This window comes from Macrobrachium nipponense, chromosome 20 (genome assembly GCF_015104395.2).
Source record: "Macrobrachium nipponense isolate FS-2020 chromosome 20, ASM1510439v2, whole genome shotgun sequence".
NCBI lineage: Eukaryota > Metazoa > Arthropoda > Malacostraca > Decapoda > Palaemonidae > Macrobrachium > Macrobrachium nipponense.
Genome location: NC_061089.1, coordinates 56,042,280 through 56,067,129, shown reverse-complemented (window position 1 = coordinate 56,067,129; position 24,850 = coordinate 56,042,280). Strand labels below are relative to the sequence as shown.

The 24,850-nt window shown below is 37.8% G+C and overlaps 1 protein-coding gene across 1 annotated transcript in view; it reads left to right on the top strand.

The window, feature by feature from the left end:
• LOC135226143 (fibroblast growth factor receptor 3-like) overlaps positions 1-24,850 on the top strand; it is a 41,480-nt gene that overhangs the window by 2,923 nt on the left and 13,707 nt on the right. Inside the window, exons 2-5 of the mRNA XM_064265586.1 lie at positions 17,385-17,611; positions 17,960-18,179; positions 20,511-20,704; positions 23,794-24,213. Of these exons, the coding sequence (XP_064121656.1) occupies positions 17,385-17,611; positions 17,960-18,179; positions 20,511-20,704; positions 23,794-24,213 (1,061 nt within the window). The remainder of the gene's footprint in view (positions 1-17,384; positions 17,612-17,959; positions 18,180-20,510; positions 20,705-23,793; positions 24,214-24,850) is intronic.

The following is a 24,850-nucleotide window of genomic DNA, read 5'->3' as shown; positions in this document are numbered from 1 at the left end:
GGGCACGGAGATTAATGAGGTGTTTGAACAATGAGGTTAATTAAGTGTTTGGACACTTGGTACATTTAATGTAGAAAGATTAACAGCACAATGAACCTGAGAGCCACAGACATACCCGGTCTTAGCGCCGGATCACTAGAAAAAAAGGAGCTAACCAAAGGTTTCACATAATATGATAAAAACCCAATAACTTCATTTTGTTTTCAACTGAAAAACTAGTAATTTGCCGATAAAGTTCTCATTAACTCTAATGAAATTACTCTTTCCTAAAGATTCGGTCTAATCTGCGAATTTCTGGACCACATGACCGGAGAAGGCATCTGCAGAAAAAAAAAGGGTAAAAATTTCATACCCTGACAACTGAAAAAAAAAAAAAAAAAAATGCTTTTTCGCGACCACCACGAAAGAATGGCTCTCAGTGTCTTCTCAGTGGGTGTAATCTGATGATCATTCCTCCCTAGTTATGTGAAAAAATTATGAGGATACTGTGAGCATCGTTAATATGTGAGCAGTTCCGCAATATATCAAAGAAAAATGAAGAAGAAAAGCTCATATTTTAATCTGACAGCTACTTATGAACGAAAACTAGGGAACGACAAGGGTAAACGTGCATGAGAGAGTGATCCCAGGGAAGAGAAATATTGCAAGATTAGTTTGAAGGATTTCAAGTATAAGGAAAACAAAACAAGAATATTAGATATTAGGTTGTCGAATAATTTGTTCATTGGTCATTATATATCAATATGAATTAAGTAGAACTTTGCTGTATATTGTTCATTGAAGCCTCCTGTACAGAAATGGCAAGAACTTAGTTACGTGGAAAGAGGACGAAGTTTGGAGAAATTTAGTCAGCATTAGCAAAAGTTCAGAATAAAATAAGTTTGAAAGAAGATTTTTTTTATTCAAAAGGATCACAGGAGAGAGGTTTAAGACCAGACTATAAGATAAATATCTATGAATGTTATGGTTAGTGATTTAGAAACAGTAGAAGGTAAGATAATATATATATATATATATATCTTATTATATATATATAGATTTAGTGTTTATATAGACCACATTATATATGGTATATACGACTATTAAAACAAAACAAGCATACATCTGTGTTTAACTTACAGCTCCTATGTGATTTTCCTTTTTAGTTAGAATGGTCTCTTAGACCGTAGAACTGAGGATCAGCAGTAATTTGTATGAACCTCGCATAGTTAAAGATAAACAGCACTGTCTGAAATGCTCTTTTCTGCAGAGATATGGGGGAAGGATTGAAGGTTAAAGAAACCAAGAACCATTCATAGGAAGCTGTGGTTTCAAGGCCTAAGGTGGATCGTTAAGTGAAATTAGGAGGCTTCCAAACCTCAGAGAGAGAGAGGAGAGAGCTACAAAAAATTATTCTCAGTAGCTGCAATTATTTTTGGCCAAGACTTCTTTTATACATGTATTCGAGGAGATTTTCCAAAAATATTTCCTGAATTAGTAAATATCTGCAGCGGTAGGGGCCAGGGTTTGGACTTATGTTTTTCATCGTCGATGAAAGCGACATTTTATTTTTGATAGATTGAAAAGAATTTCTTTAGGATCTGATTACCAGTTATGCATTCTTGTCAATACGAAATGGAGGGTTTGTTAGCGTCTGCATACTAATACGGGTGTATTTCTTCCACGTATAAGGGAGCGGCTTCCTCCCCGAGAAATTTCCCTAGGACTAGAAGGCTAACACCCTATGAAGACACCCCTTTGGAGGGGAGATGGCTTACGGTAAATAATAAATTATATGTGTGTATGTATTATATATGTTATATACACACGTCGTGACATTTGAACGGTAATGCAGCTGGCAGGTAATGAGAGAGACGTTAGGATCAATCAATCAGTTGTTAGCTGCCTTAGCATATATATATATATATCTATATATATATATATATATATATATATATATATATATATATATGAATGGAAATTTGAGGTAATAGAATTCCACATAGGCCCTTTGCTTCACGCATCACGAAGCCTTGGAGGCAATGATACCATAGGCCTATATATTTATAAACGTGTTTATAAATATGCCTCTCCACCTTATGAGGTGGGTACCGTAGAGGTTGCTAACATTCCATTTCTCAGGAAGTCGTTTTGGGATGAGGTTGCGAGCCCATTCCCCTCTTCGGCCTGGCTACGACCCACCGAGGTCGTATAACCAACAGGCCTCAGGATTCACTTATTTAGGACGACAGAAGCCAGATTTTTTTTTTAGAAACGGAGTCGCGACGTTGTTTGCCTGTGGGATCGAACCCCAGTCTCTCACTGGTGAGATGAGGTCGTTGACCATTGAGCTGCAGGAACCATATTTTTCTCTCTTTCACCCACACGCACGCACACATATATATACGTATATATGAATATGTATCATAATATATATATATATAATATATGTATATATACATATATATATATATATATATATATATATATATATATATATATATATATATAGGCTATATAGTTAGACGTATATATATGTGTGCGTGTGAATATCATATGGTGATTAAACAGATATATTTCATATAAACATGTATATATACTATATATATATATATATATATATATATATATATGTTTATATAGATGTTATATATATATACCTATATATATAAATCCTCGCCATATTAGTCACACAAACATACATGCACACATTATATATATATATATATATATATATATATATATATATATATATATATATATATATATGTTCTCCCCAGTTTATTGAACTTCCGGGCTGTTGTGCTATAAAAGTATGTGTAAACGAATTATGATCCGTTATGGCCCAATAACGTAACATCTGCCGCTGCCTGCAAATATGAAGCAATTTATGAAAGTATCTTTTGTGTCTGAAACGAAATGTTGTACTCGTTCTGTACACAGTGTTGGCAGTTTTTCATTCGTCCATTTCCTTCATAATTCAAACCTTGGTTGATCATAGACCGTTACCTCTCTCTCTCTCTCTCTCTCTCTCTCTCTCTCTCTCTCTCTCTCTCTCTCTCTCCTTTTGTGCATTGTTGTCATTGAATGGTCTCTGGCTCTTTTTCAGTCATTGCTCTAAGTTTAGCCGAGTTTGTAAATTTAGTAATTTGTTAATAGATGCACGATATTAGATTTTTTTTATTATGATTTTCTCTGTTAACACAATGCTTATAGTTTCTGCTTTCACCCGAAGATGTTAACCTCTTTGTTAACCAATTACCGCTCCTCTGACACCGAAGAAAAATACCTTAGTAAGTTTACTATTCTTGGAAATCGAGGATTGTTATTGAATGCTTATAAACCCAAGGGGGCTGCAAAGGGAAATCAGTTAAAGGAAAGGATAACGAATAAATGATTATGAGTAAATAGACAATAAAACCGATACACCTGAATTCAGGAGACGGCAGCGCAAAGCAGGAATGAATTGGCTGTTTGCTTAAACGTTTGAAGATCAGAAGATTCCTCAACTGCATTAGGCAAACTACCCCACATTTTAGCAGTAGCCTCGCAGTGTCGTTTACCATAGTAGATTCGCATCAACTGTGCATATGATGTCTAGGCCCGTCTCTTACGACGCCTTTGATTGGCTTTTGATATTTTGATAAGCCAATCACAGGGCTGGAAAACTCTCAGTCTCTCTCGAGAGTTCACATGGGTAGGATTTGTGTGCCACCTCTCCTGAGAGATACGTCTTTCAGGAGAGGTGGAACATACATCCTGCCTATGTGAACTCTCTCGAGAGACTGAGAGTTTCCAGCCCTGTCATTGACTTATCAACAGCCAATCAGGAGCGTCGTAAGGGACTGGCCCAGACGTCAAATGCACGGTTGATGTGATTCTACTATAGTATCAGTAGACTGTTTCTTAGTCATGCCTACATGAACATTTTTCTCTTTCGCGAATATATCACACTTTCTGTTGACTTTACTAACAACAGAATGACAATACTTTTGGTTAAATTGTCAATAATAGTGCGGTGTTAAGGGAAGCTGTCCAAAGATTTGAATATGTTTAGTTGAACGTACATTCGAATACGAGAATTTAATGTCATTAAGTGATCACATGCATCTCTCGTCCCGTCCAGTTAGAGTTAACTACCGAACAACCTTGTTGTATTAGAATAGCCCGCTAGAACTTGCGCTGTAGGTAATTCTTCATTTAATGAGTGACGGCTTCTATGTTAGGAAAATTACAAATTATATACTTTAAAAATTTGGCATATCTTTACCAAGAACACCATTATTATTATTTTTTTTTTTCCTCTATCACAGTCGTATTTATAGTGTGGGGTTCCGGGTTGCAGCCTGCCTCCTTAGGAATCCATCACTTTTCTTACTATGTGCGCCGTTTCTAGGATCACACTCTTCTGCATGAGTCCTGGAGCTACTTCAGCTTCTAGTTTTTCTAGATTCCTTTTCAGGGATCTTGGGATCGTGCCTAGTGTTCCTATGATTATGGGTACAATTTCCACTGGCATATCCCATATCCTTCTTATTTCTATTTTCAGATCTTGATACTTATCCATTTTTCCCTCTCTTTCTCTTCAACTCTGGTGTCCCATGGTATTGCGACAGCAATGAGTGATACTTTCTTCTTGACTTTGTCAATCAACGTCACGTCTGGTCTATTTGCACGTATCACCCTATCTGTTCTGATACCATAGTCCCAGAGGATCTTTGCCTGATCGTTTTCTTTCACTCCCTCAGGTTGGTGCTCGTACCACTTATTACTGCAAGGTAGCTGATGTTTCTTGCACAGGCTCCAGTGGAGGGCTTTTGCCACTGAATCATGCCTCTTTTTGTACTGGTTCTGTGCAAGTGCCGGGTATTCGCTTGCTATGTGGTTTATGGTTTCATTTTCGTATTGCACTTCCTACATATGGGAGAGATGTTATTTCCGTCTATCGTTCTTTGAACATATCTGGTTCTTAGGGCCTGATCTTGTGCCGCTGTTATCATTCCTTCAGTTTCCTTCTTGAGCTCTCCCCTCTGCAGCCATTGCCATGTGTCATCGCTGGCCAGTTCTTTAGTCTGTCTCATGTATTGTCCGTGCATTGGTTTGTTGTGCCAGTCCTCTGTTCTGTTTATCATTCTTCTGTCTGTATATTTTATTAGTCCTTCTTCCCATGCACCCTTTAGCCCCTCGTCTTCACTGGTTTTCAGATATTGCCCCAGTGCTCTGTTCTCGATGTTGACGCAGTCCTCTATACTTAGTAGTCCTCTCCCTCCTTCCTTTCGTGTTAGATATAGTCAGTCCGTATTTGCTCTTGGGTGTAGTGCTTTGTGTATTGTCATATGTTTCCTGGTTTTCTGATCTATGCTGCGGAGTTCTGCCTTCGTCCATTCCACCATTCCTGCTCTGTATCTGATTATTGGCACTGTTATTATTATTATTATTATTATTATTATTATTATTATTATTATTATTATTATTATTGTTATTATTAATTACTATATATATTGTTCAGGAAACGAACCTTATTCATATGGAACAAACCAACAAGGGCCATTGACTTTAGATTAGAGCTTCGAAAGTATACATGGTGTTCATTCGCAAGAAGTAACAGCAGGTAACAGTCTGTGCAGAGTTTCACAACAAAGCGATTATGAACTCTGCTCAAGCAAAGAATTCCAGGCACATACTTCTTAAATATGGTGTAGTATGCAAATAGGTTTCTTGACGTGTGCATTTAAATACCGCTGGTGGCTCTACCAGCGAGGTTAAGCAGCTCCCTAAATATCCATGACAGGGAGTTTAGGTTACTAGCCTCATCCCAGTTGGAAAAGGATATATATAATAGATATATATAATATATATATATTGATATATATATACATATATATATGTATATATATATACGTATATATATGTATATATATATATATATATATATATATATATATATATATATATATATGGGTGATTGTAGGTCAGTGGTTAGTACGCTGCTTCCCTCCCTCAACAACCAAAAGAACAGGGTTCGAATCCCAGCTGAGTCTGAATGGGTTTGGGCACTGTTCATTAAAGCCGCACTTACATGGGGTGATAAGGATATATATATATATATATATATATATATACCATATATATATATATATAATAATATCCACACGTATATATGTCTCTTGCATGTACGTGTTGTATTGTTCGATGGAATTTTCTTGCTATAACTTTTCCTTGTGTTTTTTCAGTCACCTCGTGCTTTTAACACTCCCTTTTGTCAAGGACAAGCACAGTGCATGTGGATAGGAATGACACACACAAACGAACAAGCGCACACACAAGATGCTGCTTAGGACATTCACACCTATAATTATTCTAGTGTTCTGCCATTTTGTTCAATCCTGCTGTGGTTAACGAACATGAATTTTGAATTATGAAGTGCGAAATATGATTCAATGGGCAGATTTGATTTACATGTGATGATTGCTCAGTATCAGCATTTATTAATGAGAAATCACAGAGGTCATTCACTTCCTCAGGACTGAATATTCATTAGCGTAGAAAAATAAAAATAATAAAAAAAGAAGCATCGTGTTTAGTATATATAATTTCCCTCTCACAAGAATATCAAGAGATCCTGTCTTCTGTTCTCCTTGCTCCTATTGTCCTTCGGCCAGTCTTGGGTGTAGAGGGACACTGTGGGTGTAGGTTTGACTTTAGGGTGTGCCGTTCAGAAGTGGCTATTTAGGGTCTGGATTACAATAAGCGCGCGTAAAGTGTAAAGTGTGTTTGAGTGTGTGTGGGTATGTGTATGCGTTAATACTAACCCATGTGAAATTTGGGTTAGTATTAACTTATATATATATATATATATATATATATATATATATATATATATATATATATATAAGTCTGATCACATCACCGTGATTCATATAGTATACGCATTAAGCTACAAATGTCCTTTAATATCTAATTCGCTCTACCTCAGAATTAATATATTTTCATATATGTCAACATATATTAATTCTGAGGTAGAGCGAGTTGGATATCAAAGGACATTTGTAGCTTAATGCGTTATATATATATATTAATATATATTAGTATTATATATATATAGATATATATATATATATAGATATATATATATCATATCTATATATATATCTCACGTTCAAATGCCAACGTGATTCATTTCTAAAGGTTTACGTAACTTATATGACCATACCGATGTGTATTTATAGAACTGTATAATATGTAAAAAAAATACACGTCTAATACGCACTGCATACAAATACCAAAGGTCATTCGCACTCTTTTTGTCCGAGTAATATTCCTCCTATATCCGCCATTACGGACCTACCAACAAATACACGAATGTTGACAGTCCCGTCCCACCCACACCTAACCCTTCCCCCCCTTCCCAGACTACACCCTACGGCCCAGCCCAAGACCCCCCGGGAAACCCCAGTGCAGCAATGAACTCCTTGTCATATCGAAGGCTCAGGAACGCAGAGTCGCCACCAGGTACGACGCCCTCGCGGGAACCTCACGTACGTCTTGTGGGGCAAACTAGATATCGAAGTTTAGATGTTGGTATATATCTCCACACTGACACGCATATACGTACAAACTAACACACACACACACACACACACACACACATATATATATATATATATATATATATATATATATATATATATATATATATATATATATTGTTTTTTGGTAGGTCCGTAATGGCGGATACAGAAACAGTGGGAGTGACCTTTGGTATTTGTATGCGATGCGTGTTAGACGTGTATTTTTTTTTTTTTTTTTTTACATATACGGAGTTCTATTATTATACATTGGTATGTCGTACATATAGTAAGTCCCGTAAACCTTTAGAAATGCATCGCGTTGGTATTTGAACGCGTATGAACTTTTGACATTTAAGGGACGCAAATTCGAAGTCGTCATTCATAGACTACTCTCTGAAGCTAGGCTTATTCATCTGATATTTAAGGTGATGAATATATATACATACAAACACACACACACATATATAGATATATATATATAATATATATATATATATATATATATATATATATATATATATATATATGTATATATATAATATATATATATATGTATGTGTGTGTATGTACATATTTATATATTATACTCTTATTACTTGACTCTTTGACAGTAACCTTTGTTGTGTCTGTGGTCCTTCGTAACGCCAGTCTTCACTGTTCAATCAATCACTCGGTTGTATATTTTTCTTGCGGTATTGAGCATCCCGTTTTCGTCGCGAATTCCGTATTATTGCATTCAATGTTTCTACGTCGATTTCCCTTTCGTCAAGTGTCTATGCATTTTCAGTCACGTTCTTATGATTGAATAACTGAATTTTGTAACTAAAAAAAAAATAATAAATAAATAAAAGCTATGAACCCTTAAACGATCACAGTCAACTTTTGGACTAAGCTCATGAGATTCACAATCTTGTGTTTTCTTTTTTCTGACTGCGTGTATTTCACCGCATATCATCTTTCTATATTTTCTCCGGTTAGTTTTCGCTTACTCGGGGAGTAAGCCTACATACTACTTTGTTGTTGTTGGGGTAGGGGGTGTAGGAAAGGTCTATGGAAGAGCCTAAAATAGTCTGGAGAAGGTGTTTTGCGTTGAGTTAAAAATACAAGAATTTTACGACAGGATATTTATAATTTACTTATTAGAATGAAAATGTAGAAATAAAAATGATGTGTATGTTAAACAGTACAGAAAAACTATTTCTAATGAAATATAGCGTATTTATTTTGATTTTTTTCGTTTGTGAACCAAGGCTCTATTTGAGACTAGATTTTAGCAAGTTTTAATTTACGTTGAAAGTTACGAATATAATGTTTACACGCGTCCCGAGTAGGCAGAAGGTCGGATCACGCCTTGTTATGATTTCATGTATTTCACCGCCTATCATCTTCCTTTATGAGCTCCGCTCAGTTTTTTGTTTAAGAAATTTGTTAGCTAATATGTTGACAGGTAGAGAATTCTTGATATTTGATACTATGTTTGTAGTGGCGTTGCCATTAATTTGCCCAACGCAGGAAATAGTATTTAGTAGAGACACTTTTCTTGGAATTTCTGCCTTGTTTCACTGGAACATTTGTCCTTAATATTATTGTAACAGCCACTAAGGATTGTTGGCGATTATGGTCGGGATTTTAATAAATTCAGGTAAATTGGCAAAGATATGTATAAGATAGCTATCGTTAACTGCATCATTAACAGTTTCTTGAAAAAAAGTTAGAATTTAAAATTGAATGAGAAGAATTCACTTAATTTTTACTTGGTAAAGGAATGCGTAAGATAATTCACGTCATCTGTATTATTGAAAATTGCCTGAAAAAAATAAAAAACTTATTCCATATTGACGTAGCGATATTCACTAAATTTTAATTAGGTAAAGAAATGTATAATTATCGCTAATTTTATTATTAAGATTTACTTCCCAAACAAGATTCCGTAGGAGGGGATGCACTGTAGGCATTACTGAAGGCTCTTTGCAGCGTCCCTTCTGCTGTACCTCCATTCATATTCTCTTTCTTCCATCTTGCTAACCACTCTCTCGTAACAATTATTTCATGGTGTGCAACTGCGAGATTTTCCTCCTTTACACATTTTCAGACCTACCTGCGTTCATTTCCCTTCCAGTGCTGAATGACCTCATAGGTCCTAGCGCTTGGCCTCTGACCTAAATCTATATTCCACCTAAACTCTATATTCCATTTCCTAAACAAGATGACAAGAAAAAATGATCACGGTCATAGGGGCGTTCACTAAATTCACTTTCATTCACGTTAAGTGTATATCTAGTACTATTTTCATAATATACTACTCAAGTGAAGCACCCTTCATTCATTGGAAGACAGCTGTTGACCAAAATAGGCTTGACAATCGCTGTGTAGGAAGTCATCATTGCTCCTACAACAGTTCAGCACAATACTTTAGTTTATCTTCTCGCCACTGGCCAGTGGCATAAGGCTGATTCAGTTCCTCTCCATCTGTCTATCCCGAGCCATTTCCCTCGCTTCCTCTAGGTCATGGATTTCACCCTCAAGATCCCTGACAATTATGTCTATCCACTTCGTTCTTGGTCTACCCAGCGGTCCTCTTCCTATTTGTACTGCTCTCAGTGCTCTCCTGGGGTCTCTATTCTCATCCATCCTCTCAACATGTCCAAACCATTTCAGCCTTCCCCTCTTCAGCCTGATACTGTCTGGCCTTTGCCTCAATCTCATCTTGATGTCTTCATTCTTAACATAATCGTCCCATTTAATGCCAAGTCTCCTTCTCAGCAGTTTCATCTCAAAAGCATCCAACCTTCTCTCCTCTGTTCTGGTCAGTGCCCAGGTGGACGAACCATACATCAGGACTGGTAGTACTACTGCATTAATCAAATGAAACTGGAGCCTGTTAGCTGAGCACTGGTTGGTGGGGGCATTGCCTTTCCAACAGCACCCTTTGAATGATTAATTTTAGTTTTTTGTAAAAGACAACTGTTGAGATGGCTATTTGTCTGTCCGTCCGCACTTTTTTCGATCCGCCCTCAGATCTTATAGTACTACTGAGGCTAGAGGGCTGCAAATTGGTATGTTGATCATCCACCTTCCAATCGTCAAACATACCAAACTGCAGCCCTCTAATCTCAGTAGTCTTTATTTCATTTAAAGTTAAAGCTAGCCATGATCGTGCGTCTGACGCAGCTATATGTGCCAACAACACAGGCCACCACCGGCCGTGGCTAAGAGTTTCATGGGCCTTGGCAGGGAGTTTTATACAGTTTGCCTGTAATCCCCGGTGGCTCATTGTATTTTTCTGTACGGATTCTTCTCCAATCGTTTTTAACTCGATCTTTCCTCTTATCGTGAGATTACCAAAATATCATTGTGTCTTCAGAAGCCTCTTGTGTTTTATTTGAAATCTTTGTCAGCTTCAGTACTATTTCATAAGTCGTTTTCTTTGACACAGTTTTACTCTTTTGGATCAGAACTGGATTGAGGGTGCTTTCCTGCTTGTCAGGATTCATCTCGTGAAAACAGGAACGCCATTAAGAGTGAGGGGTGAAGTTATATGTTTTGTAACTGGAGTGTAACAGGAAAGCGCTTTAGGAAACCTCACTTGAGAGGAACATCAGTCATAGGGTCTGGCACATGACGGGAAACATTAAAACTTTTAGTTTAAAAAATCTAATATTCAAGAAGAATTTAGTAATTAAGCTATAATCCGCCTCACAGTGCTGGAATTGCGTGCTGAAACGTACAATAAATGCCAATGTAATTATTTTATCCTTTGTGTAGGAAAATCGGGGTCAGACACCAGAATTCCGTTACAGTATTTTTAAAATATGTAATGAAAATAAGATAAAAGCAAGAATCAACTTGCTGTTCATATCAATGCTGCAAGCACGAAAAAGACATTCATGATCAAGATCAAGAGAAAAGTAGCAAAACGGCAATAAATACTAAACATGGGCTGTGTTATGAGAGGAGAGGAGGATTCTGTATATAAAAGAACCATGAACATAGAAGTAACCTGAACAGGAGGAGAGGTAGACCAAAAAAGAGTTGGAGAGACACAGTGAACAGGGACATGCCGGAGGAGAACGTGAGTGAGGTAATGGTGCATGATCGCAGAAGATGGAGAAGACTAATAAACAGCGACCCCATTATAAGGATGGGAAAAGCTAAAGATAAAGAAGATGAGTTGGCTATGTTTACGCAACCTTAGGGAAGTATAACTTTGAAGCTAAAGAAAAGGGTGGAAGATAAGAAAACTGAGTATGAAGGCGCGCCTACGATGACAGTGAATTTTGCCCGATTGTAGGAAGAGCGTTTTTGCTTGTTTTGCTTATTCGGCGAAATTATGTGTTTACAAGAGTAGGGACACCTGGGATAAACCCAAGTAAAAGTGATGGAATTTCAGTTTCCTTACTTTGTACGTCTCGAGAAATAAAAATCCACTGGAACCGGTTCGAATGTTACGCAAGAGTGAAAATGACCTAGATAGAGTGAGGGAGGAATTTGTTTAGTTTTTGTCTTTGCAATGATAATATTGGAAATGAATACGATCCCTTTAGAATGATTAAATAGAATGTTAAAAGCAGCTATATATTATATAAATATAAGAATATCAATGTATACACTTAGATGTAGCCTGCACGCACACATACATAGGTATATATATTGTGTGCATAGTAAATAATTTTCCAGAAACTGAATAGACACATCTGTCGCAAGTAATTTTGAATACTCATTCCAGGCAAACATCCTCGAATATGCAACTCGAGAATTATTTCTAGGAATCAATCCTAGAAATAATTCTCGAGTTGCAAATTCGAATTCCGTTTGTTCTTGATCATCGAAACAAGAGTTAAAACTGGCGAATTGTTAAAAAATTACGGTTTTTGTGACCGATTTAGAGTTCTATTTTGTAAATTCAGCGGAGGCAGAGGCCGGCAAAAAGAAGCATTTGACAGACACGTACAAACACACATATAGTATGTGTATATGTGTACGCGCGCGCGTGTGTGTACCGATGAACGTAATGCTTTAGTTGTAATCTTCCAATGTAAAGTTTTCCTTATATTAAGCAAGTAAACAATGCGCCGAAGTTTATCGGCGCAATCGAGTTTTTTGTCCTGTGATGTCCTCAGCATTCTTAGCCGTGGCCCATGAAGTTCAGCCACGGTCCGGTGGTGGCCTATGTTGTTGGTGCCTATAACGGTGCCAGAAGTACGATTATGGCTAACTTTAACTTTAGATAAAATAGAAACTACTGAGGCTAGAGGGCTGCAATTTGGCATGGTTGATGATTAGAGGGAGGGTGGATGATCAACATATCAATTTGCAGCCATCTAGCCTCAGCAGTTTTTAAGATCTGAGGGCGGACATAAAAATGCGGACGGACAGACAAAGCCTTCTCAATAGTTTTCTTTTAAAGAAAACTAAAACCTGTCGTTAAATTTGTAAGGCCTCATTCATTGATATTAAAATTAAGTTCAGAGAATCCACTCTTCTTCCGTAGTTAGCATCATCCTAATTTGTCTTGTGTACTAAGCTATGTTTTACCACGCAAATTTTTTTCAGTCTTCATTGTACTATAACTTTGATGTGTCCTATTTCACCGTAATGTCTGCTATGAACGCAAACAAATACGATGTTTATCGTGTTTTTGCTTTTATTGCCAACAACCTCAGAGCTTACCGCTGTAAAGTTAAGACGTTTTCAAAATACATGGGCCTACATTGTTCACTCATGCATTGCCCTATAAAAGACATATTGGAGTTTCTTGTGTGCTCGAAGGTTTGATGACTGCAATTTGATTTAAAATAGTAGAGAAGTTATGGATTTAGGGAAAGATGTCTTACGAATTTCAGCGAGGTCTCTCACCCTTGAGGCGTCGGCTTTTCTTTTACTGGTATGAACCAGTCGATTGCCTTTTGTGTCAATGACCGCAACATTCATCGTCTGAATCACCATCGCCGTGATGCGCATAACAATGCGCAACTTGAAACCACTCTGCGCCTTTGCATACGAAGATGTTTTAAGTCAACGGCGACTGGCCTTTTAGGTTTTCCATTTGTTAGGCGCATCAGTAACCGATGAGTAACGGAAACTGGCAGCCGGTTACCGTTAAACCCGAAGCCGTGGCTTTCAGCAGCCGGAAAGAAGAATGTGGCAAGGCTTACTGATAAGAATGCAGCCGAGTTACTCTACCTGCCTCCCCGACACGCGCCGTCTCACTCTCTCCAGATTTAGCGGAAAAAGTTTTTGGTTTTCACTCGCCCTGAACCTGCTGCCCCGTTATGTACCGTGTCCCCAGTGTCATCCAGAGGGGGGATATCCTCTCCACCCGACAACCCCACAGACCCCCTTCATTCAATCCCCCACCACGTCGATTGAGGCCATGATTGAGGGAGGTCTCTCTTGATTCCCCTAACAGCTACTTTCTCTCCGAGTGTTCCCACCACCAGGTCCACGAGTCGTCGTCAGGTGGAAGCGTTTTCTGTGTTACCGTTAACCAACTTTCTCTTTTTAACTGTTCCAGCGCAGCGGAGGTATAATGTTGTCAGCGCCAGTATATATATATTCTGTTTGAGTTTGGTATTTTTTATGCCATACAGTGGCTATTACGCAGAGGTATCGTTGGTGTGGAGGCAGGTTAGAATAAATACAGTTCGAAAAGGGGGGGGGGGGGGGGGGGGGGGGGGGGTTGGTGATTGAAAACTAGACAGTAGCTGTAAGTAGCCTATTATTGATTTTATTTTAAAATTATGTCAGTTGGTTATACCACAGAACGCGCACTTGAACAATGTTATATGTTATGACGATAGATTTGTTCGTTATTATTATTATTATTATTATTATTATTATTATTATTATTATTATTATTATGGAAAACAGAACTTGGAGTTGTTGGTTTTATGTCTGAAAATTAATGTTTTGTCTTAAGGCAAAAAAAATTTTTCTTTTATTTATAATTCACAAATCGAAAGAGAAAATACAGGCTGATGTTCAAAGGATCTACCCACCTTGAAAAATCGTAAAGATTTTCGTAATTAAGAAATAGAGAAGTTTATTGCAGAGACGACCACAAACAAGCCTTGCACCACCTTCCGGTATATCTTTCCGGCTACGGCAATTGAAGCTAGTTTAAATCCAGGATTTATTTTCGGGTTCTTCGCCTTCTAGCACACTTGAACATTTTACATTTTCTTTCATTATTTAGTCCCTTTGCAAAATCGATCATTTCCTGAACCTTTGAATATCTCTCTCTCTCTCTCTCTCTCTCTCTCTCTCTCTCTCTCTCTCTCTCTCTCTCTCTCTCTCTCTCTCTATAGGTGGTATATATATATATATATATATATATATATATATATATATATATATAGTGAACCTTTGAAATATCTCTCTCTATACTCTCTCTCTCTCTCTCTCTCTCTCTATAGGTATATATATATATATATATATATATATATATATATATATATATATATATATATATATATAGGGAGAGCTGATGTAGATATATATGTGTATTATATATATATATATATATATATATATATATATGTGTGTGTGTGTGTGTGTGTGTGTGTGTGTGTGTGCGTGTTATAGGCAGATAGCGAAACCAGGCATTTCACGAACTGCCTGAAATTTCAAGCAGATAGCGAAATGTACTTACGGACGTTTGATCTCCCCAGGGGCTTGTACTAAACGAAGTAAATGTGTGTATAGAATATAATCATTGGTACAGGAATCTGTATATACATCGATAACTCATTTATTTAAGATAAATTAGCAGTTCTGGACCTTATGTCACTCATGCAAACTGATCATCGAAGTTCTGCTCTTGTATTCTGGGAATGCTTTTATAACCAAGCATAACCTTCATTCCTTTGGTAAATGTAACCCTTTGAAGAATATTCTGTTTTGAATTTGAACTGACTGATTTGTTAGTGAACCTCTTTTGCAGGTAGAGACGAGTTGGAGCAAATAGAACTATAGTAGATTCACATCAGCCGTGCATTTGATGTCTAGGCCAGTCCCTTACGACGCTCCTGATTGGCTGTTGATAAGCCAATCACAGGCCTGGAATCTCTCAGTCTCTCTCGAGAGTTCACATGGGTAGGATCTATGTTCCACCTCTCCTGAGTTATACGTCTTTCAGGAGAGGTGGAACTTACATCCTACCTATGTGAACTCTCGAGAGAGACTGAGAGTTTCCAGCCCTGTGATTGGCTTACCAGGAGCGCCGTAAGGGACTGGCCTAGTTATTATATGCACGGTTGATGTGAATCTACTACTCTAGTATTCTTTTGCATTTTGTTATCGCATTGAGTTGAACTTCAAAGATGGAGCCATCGGTTTTCAGCAGTTTACGTTTCTTTTATTTATTTATTTTCATTCTTTCCTTGACATTCTATGTAAAAGATACTTTCTACGTTGTCAAGTAGTCACTGCTCTGTCTTGCCAAGCTCTCTCTCTCTCTCTCTCTCTCTCTCTCTCTCTCTCTCTCTCTCTCTCTCTCTCTCTCTCGGCCTAAGGCAATGATGCTGTGAACAGCCTAAATAATTCCATGACTCTGATTTGTATGGACATAGGGATCAAACATTTGTCTCTTTGACATTCCATAATGTTTTTGCTATTTTATTACATGCTAATACTTACACGTGTATGAAACGTCAAGGTATTTCCTCAATTCCAGACCGGACAGAAAGAGAGAGAGAGAGAGAGAGAGAGAGAGAGAGAGAGAGAGAGAGAGAGAGAGAGATATTAAAGCCACGTTAAAGGTGGTAGGAGTAAAAACCGGGCTGTTTTTTAAGCTGCATTTTTAGTGCAAATCGTGACACAGAGAGCAAAGTCGTACACGCACGAATGGCTTTCGAGGTCACTTATATAAAGCAGAATTTTCAGTATTTCCTGAATAACAGAAAACGAAGGAGAAATGAAAGACGTGATCTGCATTTCTTTTTACCAGGGAATGGTTTCGTGGTATTGGTTGAATTTACGATGAAACTCTTATTGTAACGTATTTTGTGTGTATTTCACGCTTTCACATTTTCAACCATTTTTTATTTTTTTCTCTCTACTTTGTTGTAAGTATAAGTTCGTTTTTTATCTCAAAAAATTTGTTTTATGTGGTAAATTTTTCTCATAATTCCGTTCTTCTTTTTGTGTAATGGAACCAACTTGTTTTTTATTCCTTTTCAAGTTTTTGAGTAAAAGCTGTCTTCTGTCAATTTTTCCAAGTATTTTCTTAATTCCCCAATAAAAGGTAACTTTTCTTTTTATATAATTGCTTATATTACAACCGGATTGTCATGTTTCAAAAACTCTTTCCCCTACTCTTTCTTAATACAGCCAGTTTTCCCACTATTTCATCCATTTTTCTTACAATACATCAAACGACTTTCCTCGCCATTCAGCGTCATTTTCCTATGTTCCTCATATCTAACTTCCATCGGTTTTTCTGTCGATTTTTTCCCATTTCAAGAACACCGTCTCATCACTCTTACCACAAGAGGCGCTATCATTACTGAAGGAATGTAATTCGAACAGCCCTTTGATGTTCGAAAACAGAACACACACACATGAGAACCAGGTAAAAGATACGAAGTTTGATTAAATCGTTCTTCTAGCATCATTGCATGTCGAAGAGACCTTAATATTAGTGGCGGGCAAAATGTCTACATTTCGCTCCGCAAAATTCCAATATTGTTCAAGTGACGTGATCATGAAACTGAGGATAAAGAGTAAAGAGAGAACGGGAAATCACACTAAATTGTGGGCAGAGAGAGAGAGAGAGAGTAAACTTTCTGGAGCGGTTGACCTTCAGTCACTAACCTGTTCGGCATATTTTCGCAGGAATCTTCGGCGCGAACGCGCCTCCTTCCTTGGACTCCGAGAAGCACTGGGTGCTGTACGAAAACGATGAAATTGGCCACACGGTGACGACGCTCAAGGCCAGAGATTCTGAGCAAGATCCGGTGTATTTCACCCTCGAGTCCAAGAGCCCAGGGCAAGACATACACACGTATTTCACGGTGGACGAGAACAACAGGGTAAAGGTCGCCAAGAACCTTACCGGATTGGTGAGTAATCCTACAGTGTCGTTCAGTCAGTATCTATTTAGAGGCAAAAATCAGCATAGTGTAGCATAGACCGTTCCCTTGCGTTTGAATTCAAGAAATCGTTGTATCAGGTTGACTTCCTAGTTGTTACCAATTGAATTACACCTCTGTCGGTAATCTTAAAGTAGTCTGTCTATGACTAAAGACGACTTGATTAGAACAAATATTCCAAGTCATTAAAAGTCTGTGACATGTTCATATTGTAAATGTTTTTTTTATATAGGCCTATAGTCTCGAACTGAAGCCACCAACCGGTTAGCCTTCATTTTTTATTCAAAGACCACCTAGTAGATTAATTAACCTCCTCAGGCTGTCAATGGAAACGCCAACTACATCCTAGTGGTACGCCTTCACGATGGGACGACGTCGCCCATCGTCGAAGTCCGAGTCGAAGTCAAGAAGAGTGGCAACGGGAAAAGCAGGGGCAGGCCTCCTTGGATCACCGAGAATTCTCCCTTCGGTAATCTCGGCTTTCCTTCGAATACGCCTCCTGTTATTCCTCCACCGTGGCCCCAGCCTAGTAACCATGGTAAGTATCTTTAAACATATTCTTTGATTTTATTGATCACTCCGCTCTTCTTTTGATCCTGGTCATTTAAATTGTATCCAATTTGAATTTATTATGTTTACTCTGAATCGTATCGCAGCAATTTTTTATTTCCGGTTATTCCATAATATTCCGCGAAACTCCTGGGGCCTTCGTTTATTCTGAATACCACACCATTTTTGGTTTTATTGTGTTTCATTAAGGCCTCGTATAATTTTTATTCCTCTATAAGGAGGATTGCCTCTAGTGACTATAAATTCCAGTTCTGTTATCATTATAACTAAGAATCCTGAGGTTTTTATTCTTTCGAAAATATCTGCAATACTTTATTAGTCTAAACATTGTAGTTTCAGGTTCGTTTTTGCCTCACAGGCTACGCAGCCCAAGGTTTATGTATGTTACACATTGTTATTGTTCTTCTTACACACACACGCGCAAACACAATATGTATGTATGTATATATGTATATATATATATTATATATATATATATAATATATATATGGTATATATTATATATATGGTGTCATCTTAGATTGTTATCTCTCTTTCGAAAAGCATGAGGACTGCGTCTGTACAAAGGCAAACGGTTTACTTTTCTTTTTAACGAGAAATAAAGATATGTTCAACGCTCAGACTAGAAAAATTGTTGCCAAAGTATTAGTCATAAGTCTTTTCTCATACTGTTCATTAATCTGGGGTGGCTGCACAGCCAGCATAAGAAATAAGCTACAAAAAGTATAAAACTTTGCCGTAAAAGTAGCAGTAGGTTATGGACGAAAACATGACAATGCTACACCATTCATTAAAGAATTAGAACGGCTTAAAGTTAACGGAATGCTACAGTGTCATGAGTCAATATTCATGTTTAAAATAGTAAATAGGTATTATGAGTCCCACAAGTCGGACACACTCATGAAAGAACCACAAGACAAATATATAAAAACTACAGGTACCGAGAACCAGGGCAAAGATTGCAGATAGGGTTTCATCTGTTCGAGGCCCAATTCAGTGGAACAAATAACCGGAAATCATACAGCAGGAAAACAGAATGACACCATTTAAAAGGATACATATAAAGATGAAGTAGATATATTCTTGTACTGATACGAACTTACTGTAGAGAATGGGATAGTTATTCAGATATGTAAAATTAGGTCTCTGCCACCAAGTCTACCACAAACGTAAGTAATACGCTGTAATAATGGTATAAATACTCATTATGCACTTATTTTGTAGTGAGCTTTTACTTATGTACATCACTAATTTGTATATGAATTCATTTTCTAGCTACACTTCAGCGCCATTGTACGATTTAAAGCTATGTATACTCTATAATAACCACTGTAAATTTTGTGGAATAAAGGCCCATATATATTATATATATATATATATATATATATATATATATATATATATATATATATATATATATATATATATATAATAGGCCTTTATTCCACAAAAAATAGATCAGTGATTAATGTATGAGGCAAAATCTTTATATCTCTTTATGCACTTAACGTGTTGGAGAAGCCTTCAATATACTTTGTGAAAGTCATACATTTTCCGCGGTTCTTCACTGAGCCTGCAACAGATGGTCAAACTAGATGGTGAGATGCTGATGAAATAGGTCAAAGGTAAATAAATATATATACCAGTGGCCATATATATATATCCATATATATATATATATGTATATTATATATATGTATATGTATATATATATATATTTTGAAGGCTTCTCCAACACGTTAAGTGCACAAAGAGATATAAAAATTTTGCCTCATACATTAATCACTGATCTTATTTATTACATTTTATATTTATTCCGTAGAAGCCCCATTTTTAAAAAAAATTGAGTATTAACTCGAGATATGCACAATGATATTATCTCTTATTCTGCATGATGACATTTTATCAGCAAAATTATAACCCCCCCCCCCCCCCCCCCCCACCCCCAATCTCTCTCTCTCTGCCCGTAGGGGTTATTGCCGTCAGTGGACCTCATGCGTGGTACTGTACGCATTACTTACAGTGCTTTGCAGCGTGCCTTCGATCCCTAGCTGTAACCACTTTCGATCTTTTTACTGTACCTTCTTTCATATTCTCTTTCTTCATCTTACTTTCCACCCTTCCCGAACACTTGATTCATAGTGCAACTGTGAAGTGTTCCTCCTGTTGCACCTTTCAAACCTTTTACTGTCAATTTCCATTTCAGCGCTGAATGACCTCATAGGTCCCCGTACTTGGCCTTTGGCTTAAATTCTATAGTCACCTCAACTCAACCCGTCTCTCTCTCTCTCTTGCTCAGCTCCGCCGTTGCTCATTGTCAAGAACCGAGAATGGGTCGTCTACACCGACGACGACGTCGGGCGAATCGTCGACGTCGTCACTGTCAAAGACATCTCGGGAGACGGGTATAACCTGACCCTCAATGATCCTCATGGTGTCCTGGAGATCGACCTCTACGGGAAGGTTCGAGTGGCCAGACCACCTGTTCACGTGGTGAGTTAAGTCGTCCTTCGTCCTTATGTCCAAGCTTTGGTCTTAATAGGGACTCGTTCTTGAACTGTTTATGTAAGAGAATGAGAGCTTTAAATGCAACAATTAAAACTAGCGAAGGTTAGAATTGTAAAAACAAGGGAATAAACTTGTAAAAACAAGGGAATAAACTTGTAAAGACAAGGGAATAAACTTGTAAAAACAAGGGAATAAACTTGTAAAAACAAGGGAATAAACTTGTAAAGACAAGGGAATAAAGCTCTGCACCTCACGCGAATAGTGTTGTGTGCCCGTAACTGTGTTGGTGGAGTGAGCGCCTAGGAACCAGGAGCCAGTGTTGCCGAGACGTACTAGAAAATGTGGCCTCCGGTGTGGAAGTTTTGATGCACTACATGATCGGAGCGCCTCAGTGGCGTGATCGGTAAGGTCTTGGTCAGCCACCTCGGTGGCCGCGAGTTCGATTCTCGGGTATTCCATTGAGGGGTTAGAGATGTGTATTTCTGGTGATAGAAGTTCACTCTCGACGTGGTTCGGAAGTCACGTAAAGCTGTTGGTCAAAAAAAAAAAAAAAAAAAAAAAAAAACAAAAAAAAAAAAAAAAAAAAAACACACACACACACACACACACACAGACTACATGATCGGGTGTAAAAGCGGCGTCTTCATTTTACGGTCTGCCACATTATGTGTGAAAAAAAAAAATGTCCACACTCTTTTAGGGGTTTATTGTGGTCAGATATATTATTTTTTCCATGATTCATTTACCTACACTCTCGTTCACTTGCATATTTATATATATGTTTATGTATATAATAATGACTGAATAAGGATTCATCAAAGAATGGTTGTATATACCAAATTATGAAGCAGCAGAAAGTCGATCGAGCGATGTCTTGATTGATACTTCGAATGCAGACGATAACAGAGTGACAGCAGCCTTGTTTCCATCTAATTAAGGTAATTTAAATCTGTTTACAATTATTTTACTAAATACAAAATTTTATTGTGATTAGATTGATGAGGGAAGTTTACGGGAAATCATCTTTAGATTGTGAAGGAAAGCATATATGGTTTTATATACGTTAGATTTTACATATGGATGAATGAATTAAAAATTTAGACGAGTTTGGAAGTCAGTGGTGTTACTCAGTCCCTTTTAGTTCTCTGTAAAATAAATAAATAAACAAAACAATTGTGGCGGCTTTGTCTGTCCGTCCGCACTTTTTCTGTTCGCCCTCAGATCTTAGAAACCATGAGGCTAGAGGGCTGCAAATTGGTATGCTGATCATCCACCCTCCAATCATTAAACTTATCAAATTGCAGCCCTCTAGCCTCATTAGTTTTTATTTTTATTTAAGGTTAAAGTTAGCCATAACCGTGGTTCTGGCACCGCTATAGGCACCAACAATACAGACCACCACCGGCCGTGGCTGAAAGTTTCGTACAGCATTATACGCTGACAGAAAACGCGATTACGCCGAAGAAACTTTGGCGCATTTTTTACTTGTTTAAGGTTGTAAGAGAATGCTTTACATTTCATGTTCGAAGTGGAAAGGTTTTTTCTTTCATAGGACTGTGCTAGATCTCTCACAGTCAGTAAATAATCCCTGGCCGTAACCCAAATAAAGTCTTTTAGAAATGAAAAGTTGCTATTAAATTGTTTTGAACGCCACCCGACGGTCTTTAATTTTAATGAGCGATTTTTGTCTCAAACACCAGCCAACTACTTTTATTGTTTTAAGGAACTTTAGTCTGTGAGATCGGCTTCACCATCTCATAAATTCAGGCAAGTCCATTGACCTTGTGCCTCAAGAAGTCACTTTTGAATCACACCACTGATCGGCATGGACGTTATAGTCAAATTGAGTTATCAATATACCGTGGTCTAGATCAGTGGTTCCCAAACTGGGGTCCGCTGACCCCTGAGGGTCCAGGAGAAGGACCTAGGGGGTCAGCGACACGATGAAAAAATTGTGGTTGTTTTCACCAATTTTACTTTGCATTGACTTTAAATCAATAAAAAAATATTGAAACTATTTTATACATATGCTTATACTTACTTTGTAAGAGGAATATGAAAATATTAAATTTACTGGGTATCCCGGTATGATAATGAACTTTTGATTGGCTGGAGTCCTCGGCTGGGATTCATGAGATTGTAAGGTCAAGTTTGGGAATCACTGGTCTAGATAAATTGCCACTCGTCTCACTGCTGTAGTACGAAAGTTAACGTGATCTTTGAACGTCCACGATACCTTACCAAACATTTCATCTATTTCAGTGATTTCTTTTCCGGACAACATTTATTTCTTGACGGCTAAAAACTTATTTCTCCCCGTGGGGCGCTTGGGGTGGGGGGAATAATGCTGTTAGTGCACGTGTCACAAAGTGCACACAGGTATTACTTAAGGTTCTTTGCAGCCTCCCTTCGGCCCCTAGCTGCAACCTCTTTCATTCCGTTTACTGTACCTCTTTCTTCCATCTTACTTCTCACTTTTTCGTAATAATTGTTTCATAGTGCAACTGCGATGTTATCCTTCTGTTTCACCTTTAAAAGTTCTTCGCTGGACGAGTGGTTTTCGCTCTCGGCTGCCAGCCCGGTGGTCCGAAGTTCGAATCCAGGCTCGGCCAACGCGGAATCAGAGGAATTCATTTCTGGTGATAGAAATTCATTTCTCGGATAACTGTGGTTCGGATCCCACAATAAGCTGTAGGGCCTGTTGCTAGGTGACCAATTGGTTCCTAGTCACGTAAAAGTATCTAATCCTTCGGGCCAGCCCTAGGAGAGCTGTTAATCAGCTCAGTGGTCTGGTAAAACTAAGATATACTTAACTTTTCACCTATAAAACCTTCTTAGCTGTTGATTTTCCTATGAGCGCTGAATGACCTCATAGATCCCAGCATTTGGCCTGAGGCCTAGATTTTATATTGCAATTCCAAAACGTATTTTACAATAATTATTCACATTCCTAAATTTCATTGCCTATAATCCTTTCTAGTGGAAGCGGCAAGTTCTTATATACCACAAATTCTTAACATAATTGTTCTTAACATGAAAACGGATCTCTTATCTCCCCTTTTTTTTTTTTCTAGAACCAAAACTACACACTAACTGTAAAAGCCAGCAGCCGTGGTGGAATTTCACCAGAAGACGTATTCTTGGTGGTTTTACCTCCTAGGCCTAGTACTAGCACCAGCACCAGCACCTCCACCATCACCAACACGGTGTCCGTGGAATATCCTTCAGAGACTTCCGGTACCTCCATACCGAAGTCGAAGCCCAACAGCGACAGGAATAACAGCCAAGACCTTCGGGTGGTCGGCGGGAACTCTGGTAGCCTCAACAACGAAGATTACGGGTCAGTCTCAGAGGGCGCTGAAGAAGCTCCTGAGGGAGATATAAGTTTAACCGTCGTGCCCATCGTGCTGATAGCTAGTATATCGCCCCTGGCTTTGGCGCTTTACTTTTACTGGAGAAGGATTCAGAGGAGGAAGGCCAGAGCTGAAGCCAAGGTGAGTATTACAGTTTGGTTGTATTATTTTGTATTCCTGTATATGGCCATTAGCGAGGAATTACTGTATATTAGTTTTATGTATATTCACATGTGTAGAGCAAATGGAATTGAATATTTGCTATAAGTGTATTTGGGTATATACCTGGAGTTGTGATCTCTATACCAGTACTATGTAGTTCGGTGGTCTTCCACCAGGGCGGCGCTGCATAGCCTTGCAGCCATTTTTAAAGGTCTGAACAGGGATTAGTGCGACTGTGAATTCTTTTTTTATCGTTAATATTTAATGAGAAAGTGTTTGATGAATTTTTAGGGTTTGGTGAGTAAGTAGTTAGTTAATGTTTATGAGTGTTTAGTGAATGTTTAGTTTAGGGTTTAGAGAATGTTTGGGTTAAGGTTTAGTGAATGTTTGCTTTGTAAGTATTCAGTGAATGCTTAATGTAACTATCAAATATTCAGTATTCAGTGAGTTTTGTGAATATTTATTGTGCAAGTATTCAGCCTTTGGGGTTTAGTAAAAGGTTTGTGAATGTTAATGAGTGTTTAGTATGTAAGTATTCAGTAACTGTTTAGTGAATGTTTAGGGATAAATGAATATTTTGTGAATGTTAGTGAATGTTTATTGTGTAAGTACTCAG